Source organism: Balaenoptera ricei, chromosome 12 (assembly GCF_028023285.1).
Source record: "Balaenoptera ricei isolate mBalRic1 chromosome 12, mBalRic1.hap2, whole genome shotgun sequence".
Taxonomy (NCBI): Eukaryota; Metazoa; Chordata; class Mammalia; order Artiodactyla; family Balaenopteridae; genus Balaenoptera; species Balaenoptera ricei.
In genome coordinates this window covers 93,836,527-93,848,548 of record NC_082650.1, presented here as the reverse complement: position 1 = coordinate 93,848,548, position 12,022 = coordinate 93,836,527, and the positions used below count along the sequence as shown (strand labels likewise).

At 38.2% G+C, this 12,022-nt stretch overlaps 1 protein-coding gene across 5 annotated transcripts in view; it reads left to right on the top strand.

Moving 5' to 3' along the window:
• PHF3 (PHD finger protein 3) overlaps positions 1-12,022 on the top strand; it is a 97,806-nt gene that overhangs the window by 49,512 nt on the left and 36,272 nt on the right. For 3 of the 5 annotated variants that reach the window (XM_059941840.1, XM_059941838.1, XM_059941836.1), the window contains one exon: positions 3,363-3,524. The exons of 1 other annotated variant lie outside the window; for it this stretch is intronic. In XM_059941840.1, the coding sequence (XP_059797823.1) occupies positions 3,363-3,524 (162 nt within the window). Of the gene's footprint in view, positions 1-2,366; positions 2,454-3,362; positions 3,525-12,022 lie in introns of those variants that run through there. One more of the 5 variants, XM_059941839.1, reaches the window with a different exon arrangement.

The window sequence follows — 12,022 nt, the reverse complement described above, 5'->3', positions numbered from 1 at the left end:
TGAAACATTTCTCACTCGATCATCAAAGTTTAAATTTTCCAGGTCCCTTGTTTCCCCTAATTCTTTTATGCAGCAAGTGTTTCTGGAGTAGCCACTGTATACCAGGTTATGATTCTGGGTTCTGGAGTTTCAGTGGTGAATAAGAGACAAAGTCCCTGGATTGTAGAGATTACATTCTAGTGGAAAATTAGATGTTTCATTGGATAGTGAAACACATTTTAAAGGATGAAATATGCTAAGGTGAGAGAATGCTGTGTTGGATAAGATCCTCAGGAAAGGTTTCTGTGAGAAGGTCGATTTTGAGTGAAACCCGAATGAAGCGGGAGGGTGAGCCATGTGGCTGTCTGGGAGGAGAGCGCTCCGGGCAGAGGACGATCAAGTGAAATGACCCTGAGATGGCCTTTTGCTTCCCAGTGTGCCTGGAGCACCGCCAGTCAGTGGTAGGAGAGAAGTCAGGGAATTTGGTGGCGGAAGCCCTTCTTAGGACCCTGGAGACCCTGGCTAGGATTTTAACATACATCTAAGTGTGTTCGTAAGGGTTTGGAGGGTCTCGTCAGAACAATGGTAACGTGATACAACTTTATATTTTAGAAGACTCTGAAGTATAGTTATGACTGTGTGGAGAATAAACTGTGTGTGTGTGTGTGTGCATGTGTGTGCGTAGGAGGTGGCCATAGAGGAACCTGGGACACTAGGAGACTCAAGAGTAGTTTTGATGGGAGAAGATGGTGATGTGGAGTAGCATGTGAGCTGTGGAGGTGATCAGTGGTGATCAGGTGGGTGACGTGTTCTGTAGGTAGAGCTAGCAGGTTGGGCTGAACTCTTGGATGTGGGATATGAGGAGAGGGGAGTTGGGGATAGTTCTAGAGCTTCAGGATTGAGCAGCTGGGTGAATGGAGTTTCCATTACTGGGACTATCTTAGGAGGACGGTTTTACTGAGGGGAGGGGGAATGGGTGGAATCAGTGTTTATTTTCTATTTGTTAACCTTGAGATACCTGTTAGACAACCTAGTGGATATGTCAAATTACACTCTTCCAGAGGTCAGATGTGAGCTTGGGGCTGGGGAAGATAACTTCGGGGAGTCACGCGAGTATAGATTGACTGGATGAGATCATTTAGGGAGGGTTGAGTGCGTATAAAGGATAGGTGGGAGTACTGAATCCTGAAGTCCTGTCCTGTGTGGCATCTGCAAGAAGAGCTCCATAAAGGGTGTTGAGCAGAAGTAGCTAGTGAGGGAGGGGCGTGTGCTGTTCAGAAGTTAAGTGAGGAGAAGGGATTCAGGAAGGGGTCAGCTGCTGCCAGGAAATGGAATAAGAGAGAATCTAATAATTGACCTTTGGATTTGGCTTCGCTAAATCCTGTTGATTCTGCTTTGCAATATAGCCCTAAAGTTCATAACACACCTTTTTACTCCCTGCCAGCGAACACTGTTAGTCAGATTTTAATTACCTTTCTCCTGGACTGTTTTTTGAATTATTACTTTCTCTCCTGATTACAGTACAAAACTCATGTTTATTTAGAAAATGTGGAAAACACAGAGACAGTGTCACAGTGATTAAAAAACCCCCAATTCCTTACCCCACCTAACCACTAGATGGTCATTGATAACACTGTGCTGCCTTCCCCCATCCATTTCTATCTCTGCATACTTGTAATGCATATAATGCATAACTTTGGCTTTTTAAAATGAGCATGGTGGAACTATTAATCTAATGTTAAAAATTCTTTGAGAATGTGTGTGAATGTGTGGCAACATAAGTATTCCATCATGGTGGAGTAGCCTTCTAACTGAACTCCCCACCTGTTTCCCCCAATTACATCTTAAATGAGTCCTGATGAATTTTCCTAAGACACATTCTTCTTCTCTAAGCTTTTAGTGCCTATAGCTTAGTGATTAAAAGCATGGGCTCTGTTTTTGAGAGGAATTCCATGCATATAGCAGGAAATATGCAAGATAGGAAAAAAGAATACTTATCTTTTATAGAATAGCTGTTGTTATAATTTTCATCTATTTCCTGCTAATCATTTTTGTTTGTCTAAATGTACCTACACAACATTTCATTTGTCTGTTACTAACAAGGATCACACTATGTTTTCTAGCCAGACTTTTTTTTTCATAATTTATTCTCTCGTCTATATAATATATTGGTCAAAGTATATAAGCAGTTTTGTGATTCTGTTTGTTGTGAAATTGCTCTTCAAAAAGATTGTACCATTTGAAAGTATATTTATAAAAAATTTTGTTCTCTTTAAATTTTAGGGTAGACCACTATCTTGTTGAACTCTTAAATGAAGTTCTACTTGGATACAAAGATGAGGACTAGATAACTTCTTGAGGTTCCTTCTAACCCCTAGGATGAAGATAATAACTAACATTTGTGTAGTGCTCTAAAGTTTACAGAGTGAGTTCTCATACATCATCTCACTTGATCCTCACAACAGCCCTGTGAGGTAGGTAGGACAGGTATTGTTATTCTCATTTAAGAGATAAACTAGAGAGGTTAAGGGACTTAGTCAGGTTTTATTTAAATGTTTTAGCAGAGACTTGAAACCAGGACGTATGATCTAAATAATCACATTCTTTTTACAAGATTTCATACAACTGCACATTTAGAATTGCTGTATGTCACCTAGTTAAAGTGACATTTGTTACATACAGAAATAAGCCTGTTGATAATATAAATACAGTGTTCCCCAATCCTTTTCCATGCCCCCTCCCCTGCTGTTAAATGAATGACTCTTATCTCTCTTTTGACTAGGGGAAGGTAATTTAATTGTATAGTTCTATTTAAACACCTATTTTCCCTAGCATTTGGGGGAGGGGAAGTTACATTATGTTTTTCATTTCTGTGTGTGTGCGTGTGTGTGTGTGTGCTTGCTACAACTTAAGAGTATATCTCCATTACTTTCACACATGTAGCATAAAGTCTTCAAGGAATAGATTACAGTTAGAACTAGAATCTTTTGGTTCTAGCATGAACCTAGAATCACAAGCTTTTCAGGGTATTTACTCTTTTTTGTACTACTTTAACCAATTGGGATAATTAAGTATCCAGGTATAGCTGCTTATGATGTTCACAAAGGTACAGTGAATGATAAGTGACAGTGAGTGATAGTGGAAGTCAAATCAAGAAGAATTACAACTAATCTTCTCTTTGACTAGCTGCCTCATACGGTAGAAGTTTGTAAAACTGAACTGGGAGCTTGGTAGTGGCATTATCACATTTTAGGAATAGACCTAGATTTTCAGGACTACTTGGTATTACATTAAACTGTCTCACAGTGTTTTCTGTACTACCTTTAAATACTTAACATCACCAATATTTTCAAAAAATCTTGTATTTTTGTTTTTTTTCCTAGTTGTTGGTCTTGACGATATTATGGATGAAGGAGTTGTAAAAGAAAGTGGCAATGATACCATTGATGAAGAAGAACTGATTTTACCTAACAGGAATTTGAGGGACAAAGTAGAAGAAAATTCAGTGAGATCACCAAGAAAATCACCTCGTTTAATGGCACAAGGTAATCCTTCCAGAGAGGACGAGCTAGAAAATCAAGTGTAGGGACAGATGTGATAGGTTGTAAAGTTGCTGAGCAGTGATAGTAGTTTCTTGGTGTTTGCTAATCTGAGCATTTTGATAATCAATTTTGAGATTGTATCAATTTGTTGATATGATTTTTTAAAATTTTTATTGAAATTACACATTCACATAATTTAAAGAGTTGACTAGTTCTATGAGTTTCCAGTACTTGCCATCCTACTACTTATTTCCCTTTCCCCAGAGGAAACTACTATTACCGCTTTCATCTGGTTTTGTTAATTTTTTGGTATTTACTTCCATGTCTCTAAGTAACACATGTATGTTGCCACTACTTGATTAATTCTGATGTATGTATTTATTGATTTCCCATTCTGGATGGTGAATTTAGCGTTCTTTCTCCTCTTGTTCCCCCATCACACAAAAGAACATTTTCTCATCTTTCTGATTCATAATTTTGTAAGATCAGTAGTAATTACTTACGTTATTGTGACTCAGTATGCTGTTAGTGATGATCCATTTAGTGAACTGTAGTCGCTTTTCCTATACAGCTTTTTGTCTTTCTGATTTAATAATTGATTTTGTTGTTCATTTGCTTATAGTTTTATGCATTCGCACACACAGTTTTCAGTGTACGTATCGGTACCCACCCCAACTACTCTGCCAGTTGTCTGAATCTTTCTTAAAGATATTTGAGCATATCAGGTGTTCTGTCATTTTCATCTTATTGAGGAAGTGTCTCTGGGGGCCTTCTGATCTTCCGTGTGCGCTGTCATGTTAGCTCTGTATAAGTCAGATGCATGGCTGTTGTCCAGAGAGCTCTCTTTACTATTCTTCTGAGGATTCTGTTCTGTATTGCAGTTCCTTTTTACTTTTCTTTGAAGTATCTCCTTCGTTTTGGTGACATACCTCTTCTAGTACTTTTGTGAGAAAAAGGAGTATGGATATATATTTTTGAAACCTTGTATGTTTGCAAATGTATTTAATATGTTCTCACATTGGAATCATGGTCTGATTGAACATAGAATTCAAGGTTGGAAATTGTTTTTCCTCAGAAATTTGAAAGTGATGCTCTGTTTTCAGTTCTGGGAAAATCTCTTGAATTATTTCATTGATTATTTTCCTCTTTATTTTGTCAACTCTTGCTTCCTGGAACTCCTGTTATTCAAGTATTAGATAGCAGGGACTGGCTCTTCCATTTTCTTCATCTTTCCACCTCTGTATTCTTCCTCTACTTGCTGAAATTTTCTCATGTTTATCCTTCAACTTTTTCATCAAATTCTGAATGTTCTTTTTTTGTTCCGGGAATAGTCCTTTTTGTAGCATTCTGGTCTTGTTTCATGCATGCAGTATCTTATGTTGTCTTTCGTAAGATACTCACGGTGTTTTAAAGGATTTTTAGTCTTTTTTTCTTTTTTTTTTGGTTCTGTCTTTCATGTTAAGAGACTTTGCTAAATGTCTGATCATTGATGGTTTAATGTTTTGTCAGCTGTGAGCATCACTGTATGGTAATCTGGCTGTGTTACTTTCTGGAGGAATCCCTGTTGTTAGACTTTAGGCTTGTTAGATTGTTAGCATATCATGGGAGCCCTTGAGGGAAGCTGATGGGGGCATCTCATCTTTCAGTACATACAAATACACATAATCTTACAGATTTCAGTGTACTTTACTGCTACTCTTATCTATGCTGGATGTTCCTTAGTCTAGAAACTCTGTTTTTACACTCCCCAAAGAGTAAGCCTCCAGTCTTCGATTAGGACCTGGGAAGGGCAGTTGCCCAATGGATGGAGTAGGGGCGAGGGAGCTCGGGGTCTGACTGCTTTTTAAACAGCTTTCGACTCATCCTCATTTTAACTGCCTGCCTTCCTCCCTACTTTAGAATTATCTGGGATCACCAGTTCCTAAGCCTTTTGAGGTGTTAATGGTATTGGTTTGGCCACCAGTGCCAGATTACTGTTTATCTTTTTTTGGATGTCCTGCATCAGTTACTGCTTGATCATCTTTTGTTTGGCTTCCAAAATCATCAGTGTTTTCTCTTCTCCTGCCCTTTCTTTCCTTTTGTTTTACTTTTTAAATTAAAAAAATTTTTTTAAACATCTTTATTGGGAGTATAACTGCTTTGCAATGGTGTGTTAGTTTCTGCTGTATAACAAAGTGAATCAGCTGTACATATGCATATGTCCCCATATGTCCTTCCTTTTGCATCTCCCTCCCACCCTCCCTATCCCACCCCTCTAGGTGGTCACAAAGAATCGAGCTGATCTCCCTGTGCTATGCGGCTGCTTCCCACTAGCTATCTATGTTACATTTGGTAGTATATATAAGTCCATGCCACTCTCTCAGTTCCTCCCAGCTTACCCTTCCCCCTCCCCATGTTCTCAAGTCTGTTCTGTACATCCGCATCTTTATTCCTGTCCTGAACCTAGGTTCTTCATTTTTTTTGTTTTTTGTTTTAGATTCCATATACATGTGTTAGCATATGGTATTTGCTTTTCTCTTTCTGACTTCACTCTGTATGACAAATTCTAGATCCATCCACCTCACTACAAATAACTCGATTTTGTTTCTTTTTATGGCTGACTAATATTCCAGCTTCTTTATCCATTCATCTGTCGATGAACACTTAGGTTGCTTCCATGTCCTGGCTATTGTAAATAGAGCTGCAGTGAACATTGTGGTACGTGACTCTATTTGAATTATGGTTTTCTCAGGGTATATGCTCAGTAGTGGGATTGCTGGGTTGTATGGTAGGTAGTTCTATTTTTAGTTTTTTAAGGAACCTCCATACTGTTCTCCATAGTGGCTGTACCAATTTACATTCCCACCAACAGTGCACGAGGGTTCCCTTTTCTCCACACCCTCTCCAGCATTTATTGCAGATGTTTTGGTGATGGCCATTCTGACTGGTGTGAGGTGATACCTCATTGTAGTTTTGATTTGCATTTCTCTAATGATTAGTGATGAGCATTCTTTCATGTGTTTGTTGGCAATCTGTATGTCTTCTTTGGAGAAATGTCTATTTAGGTCTTCTGCCCATTTTTGGATTGGGTTGTTTGTTTTCTTGTTATTGAGCTGCATGAGCTGCTTGTAAATCTTGGAGATTAATCCTTTGTCAGTTGCTTCATTTGCAAATATTTTCTCCCATTCTGAGGGTTGTCTTTTGGTCTTGTTTATGGTTTCCTTTGCTGTGCAAAAGCTTTTAAGTTGCATTAGGTCCCACTTGTTTATTTTTGTTTCTATTTCCATTTCTCTAGGAGGTGGGTCACAAAGGATCTTGCTGTTATTTACGTCATAGAGTGTTCTGCCTACGTTTTCCTCTAAGAGTTTGATAGTGTCTGGCCTTACATTTAGGTCTTTAATCCACTTTGAGTTTATTTTTGTGTATGGTGTTAGGGAGTGTTCTAATTTCATTCTTTTACATGTAGCTGTTCAGTTTTCCCAGCACCACTTATTGAAGAGGCTGTCTTTTCTCCATTGTATATTCTTGCCTCCTTTATCAAAGATAAGGTGACCATATGTATGTGGGTTTATCTCTGGGTTTTCCATCCTGTTCATTGATCTATATTTCTGTTTTTGTGCCAGTACCATTCTGTCTTGATTACTGTGCCTTTTTAGTATAGTCTGAAGTCGGGGAGCCTGATTCCTCCAGCTCCATTTTTCGTTCTCAAGATTGCTTTGGCTATTCGGGGTCTTTTGTGTTTCCATACAAATTGTGAAATTTTTTGTTCTAGTTCTGTGAAAAATGCCAGTGGTAGTTTGATAGGGATTGCATTGACTCTGTAGATTGCTTTGGGTAGTAGAATCATTTTCACAATGTTGATTCTTCCAATCCAAGAACATGGTATATCTCTCCCATCTATTTGTATCATCTTTAATTTCTTTCATCAGTGTCTTATAATTTTATGCATACAGGTCTCTTTTCTCCTTAGGTAGGTTTATTCCTAGATATTTTATTCTTTTTGTTGCAATGTTAAACGGGAGTGTTTTCTTAATTTCACTTTCAGATTTTTCGTCATTAGTGTATAGAAATGCAAGAGATTTCTTTCTGTGCATTAATTGTGTATCCTGCTACTTTACCAAATTCATTGATTAGCTCTAGGAGTTTTCTGGTAGCATGTTTAGGATTCTCTATGTATAGCATCATGTCATCTGCAAACAGTGACAGCTTTACTTCTTCTTTTCCGATTTGGATTCCTTTTATTTCTTTTTCTTCTCTGATTACTGTGGCTAACACTTCCAAAACTATGTTGAATAATAGTGGTGAGAGTGGGCAACCTTGTCTTGTTCCTGATCTTAGTGGAAATGGTTTCAGTTTTTCACCATTGAGGACGATGTTGGCTGTGGGTTTGTCATATATGGCCTTTGTTAGGTTGAGGTAAGTTCCCTCTATGCCTACTTTCTGCAGGGCTTTTATCATAAATGGGTGTTGAATTTTGTCGAAAGCTTTCTCTGCATCTATTGGGATGATCATATGGTTTTTCTCCTTCAGTTTGTTAATATGGTGTATCACATTGATTGATTTGCATATATTGAAGAATCCTTGCATTCCTGGGATAAACCCCACTTGATCATGGTGTATGATCCTTTTAATGTGCTGTTGGATTGTGTTTGCTAGTGTTTTGTTGAGAATTTTTGCATCTGTGTTCATCAGTGATACTGGCCTGTAGTTTTCTTTCTTTGTGACATCTTTGTCTGGTTTTGGTATCAGTGTGATGGTGGCCTCGTAGAATGAGTTAGGGAGTGTTCCTCCCTCTGCAATATTTTGGAAGAGTTTGAGAATGATAGGTGTTAGCTCTTCTCTGAATGTTTGATCGAATTTGCCTGTGAAGCCAGCTGGTCCTGGGCTTTTGTTTGTTGGAAGATTTTTAATCACAGTTTCAATTTCAGTGCTTGTGATTGGTCTGTTCATATTTTCTATTTCTTCCTGTTCAGTCACAGCACGTTGTGCATTTCTAAGAATTTGTCCATTTCTTCCAGGTTGTCCATTTTATTGGCATAGAGTTGCTTGTAGTAATCTCTCATGATCGTTTGTATTTCTGCAGTGTCAGTTGTTACTTCTCCTTTTTCATTTCTAATTCTATTGATTTGAGTCTTCTCCCTTTTTTTCTTGATGAGTCTGGGTAATGGTTTATCAATTTTGTTTATCTTTTCAAAGAACCAGCTTTTAGCTTATTGATCTTTCCTATCGTTTCCTTCATTTCTTTTTCGTTTACTTCTGTTCTGATCTTTATGATTTTTTTCCTTCTCCTAACTTTGTGTTTTTTTGTTCTTCTTTCTCTAATTGCTTTAGGTGTAAGGTTAGGTTGTTTATTTGAGATGTTTCTTGTTTCTTGAGGTAGGATTGTATTGCTATAAACTTCCCTCTTAGAACTGCTTTTGCTGCATCCCGTAGGTTTTGGGTCATCGTGTTTTCATTGTCATTTGTTTCTAGGTATTTTTTGATTTCCTCTTTGATTTCTTCAGTGATCTCTTGGTTATTAAGTAGTGTGTTGTTTAGCCTCCATGTGTTTGTATTTTTTTACAGATTTTTTCCTATAATTGATATCTAGTCTCATAGCATTGTGGTCGGAGAAGATACTTGATACGATTTCAATTTTCTTAAATTTACCAAGGCTTGATTTGTGAACCAAGATACGATCTATCCTGGAGAATGTTCCATGAGCACCTGAGAAGAAAGTGTATTCTGTTGTTTTTGGATGGAATGTTCTATAAATATCAATTAAGTCCATCTTGTTTAATGTATCATTTAAAGCTTGTGTTTCCTTATTTATTTTCATTTTGGATGATCTGTCCACTGGTGAAAATGGGGTGTTAAAGTCCCCTACTATGATTGTGTTACTGTCGATTTCCCCTTTTATGGCTGTTAGCATTTGCCTTATGTATTGAGGTGCTCCTCTGTTGGGTGCATAAATATTTACAGTTGTTATGTCTTTTTCTTGGATTGATCCCTTGATCATTATGTAGTGTCCTTCTTTATCTCTTGTAATAGTCTTTATTTTAGAGTCTATTTTGTCTGACGTGAGAATTGCTACTCCAGCTTCCTCTTGATTTCCATTTGCATGGAATTTCTTTTTCCATCCCCTCACTTTCAGTCTGTATGTGTCCCTAGGTCTGAAGTGGGTCTCTTTTAGACAACATTATCCGGGTCTTGTTTTTGTATCCTTTCAGCCAGTCTGTGTCTTTTGGCTGGAGCATTTAATCCATTTACATTTAAGGTAATTATCGGTATGTATGTTCCTATTACCTTTTTCTTAATTGTTTTGGGTTTGTTATTGTAGGTCTTTTCATTCTCTTGTGTTTCCTGCCTAGAGAAGTTCCTTTAGCATTCGTTGTAAAGCTGGTTTGGTGGTGCTGAATTCTCTTAGGTTTTGCTTGTCTGTAAAGGTTTTAATTTCTCTGCCAAATCTGAATGAGATCCTTGCTGGGTAGAGTAATCCTGGTTGTAGGTTTTTCCCTTTCATCGCTTTAAATATGTCCTGCCTCTCGCTTCTGGCTTGCAGAATTTGTGTTGAAAGATCAGCTGTTAAACTTATGGGGAGTCCCTTGTATGTTATTTGTTGTTTTCCCTTGCTGCTTTTAATATTTTTTCTTTGTATTTAATTTTTGGTGGTTTGATTAATATGTGTTTTGGCGTGTTTCTCCTTGGATTTTTCCTGTATGGGACTCTCTTCGCTTCCTGGGCTTGATTGACTGTGTCCTTTCCCACATTAGGGAAGTTTTCAACTATAATCTCTTGAAATATTTTCTTAGTCCCTTTCTTTTTTCTCTTTTTCTTGTGGGACCCCTATAATTTGAGTGTTGGTGCGTTTAATGTCCCAGAGGTCTCTGAGACTGTCCTCAGTTCTTTTTGTTCTTTTTTCTTTATTTTGCTCTGCAGTAGTTATTTACACTGTTTTATCTTCCAGGTTACTTATCCGTTCTGCTTCAGTTATTCTGGTATTGATTCCTTCTAGAGAATTTTAAATTTCATTTATTGTGTTGTTCATCATTGTTTGTTTGCTCTTTAGTTTTTCTAGTTCCTTGTCAAACGTTTCTTGTGTTTTCTCCATTCTATTTTCAAGATTTTGGATCATCTTTACTATCATTACTCTGAATTGTTTTTCACGTAGACTGCCTATTTCCTCTTCATTTGTTTGGTCTGGTGGGTTTTTACCTTGCTCCTTCATCTGCCGTGGGTTTCTCTGTCTTCTCATTTTGCTTAACTTACTGTGTTTGGGGTCTCGTTTTCACTGGCTGCAGGTTCGTAGTTCCTGTTGTTTTTGGTGTCTGCCGCCAGTGGCTAAGGTTGGTTCAGTGGGTTGTGTAGGCTTCCTGGTGGAGGATACTTGTGCCTGTGTTCTGGTGGATGAGTCTAGATCTTGTCTTTCTGTTGGGCAGGACCTCGTCAGGTGGTGTGTTTTGGGGTGTCTGAACTTCATATGATTTTAGGCAGCCTCTCTGCTAATGGGTGGGGTTGTGTTCCTGTCTTGCTAGTTGTTTGGCGTCGGGTGTCCAGCACTGTAGCTTGCTGGTCGTTAAGTGGAGCTGGGTTTTAGAGTTGAGATGGAGATCTCTGGGAGATCTTTTGCCATTTGATATTACATGGAGCCCGGAGGTCTCTGGTGGACCAGTGTTCTGAACTTGGCTCTCCCATCTTAGAGGCACAGGCCTGACACCCGGCCGGAGCACCAAGACCCTGTCAGCCACATGGCAAAAAAATGAACGGCAGTTACACTGAGAGGTGCCTTATTAATAGCAAGAATGGAAGCCGGGAAGCAGTTGACTGTCATTTGTCATGTGCTGAGGGAAAATAACTGTCAGAGTAGAAACCAATGTCCAGCAAAACTTTCAGATGAGTGGTTTATTACAGAGGATGTTAAAGCACAGGAACCAATAGCCAGATGAAGAGATTCATAGGGTTAGGTCAAGAACAAAGAACCTTCAGTCCTCTTGGAGCTGGGAGCCCTGCAAGCACTGTGGCACGTGGAGGTGTTCTACTTCACCATTCAGAAGCTCTCTGAAACCCCTCCTTTTGGATTTTAATGGTGCCTTCACTACACAGGCATGGTTCATTAAATTCTTAGGCATTGGTCCTTTCTTTCCTTTTAGATTCATAGCTTTTGTATAGCTTTAATGTGCGGTTTTGAGAAGTGGATTATTAGCTCAGATGCATATATTTACTTCTTCATCTTTTCCTCAGTTTTTAAAAAAATTGATTATTTGGTATATATTTGTGACTTTGAGAAACAAAAAGAGTAGAATGAACATTATAGACAAATAATGGTAATGTTTGGCGTACACCGCCCGGCTTCAAACTAAGGCAGTTTATAGTTAGAGGAGAAAGAGTTACTTTATCTTTTGTCAGTTAATCAATTACTATTGGAAAACAATTTTTTATTTGAATACCTTCACAGTTGAATGTGCTATTCATTTATCAACCACTTACGTAATGGGTGTTAAAAGTTCTTCATTTATTTTATTTCAGGGCATATAAATATAGTA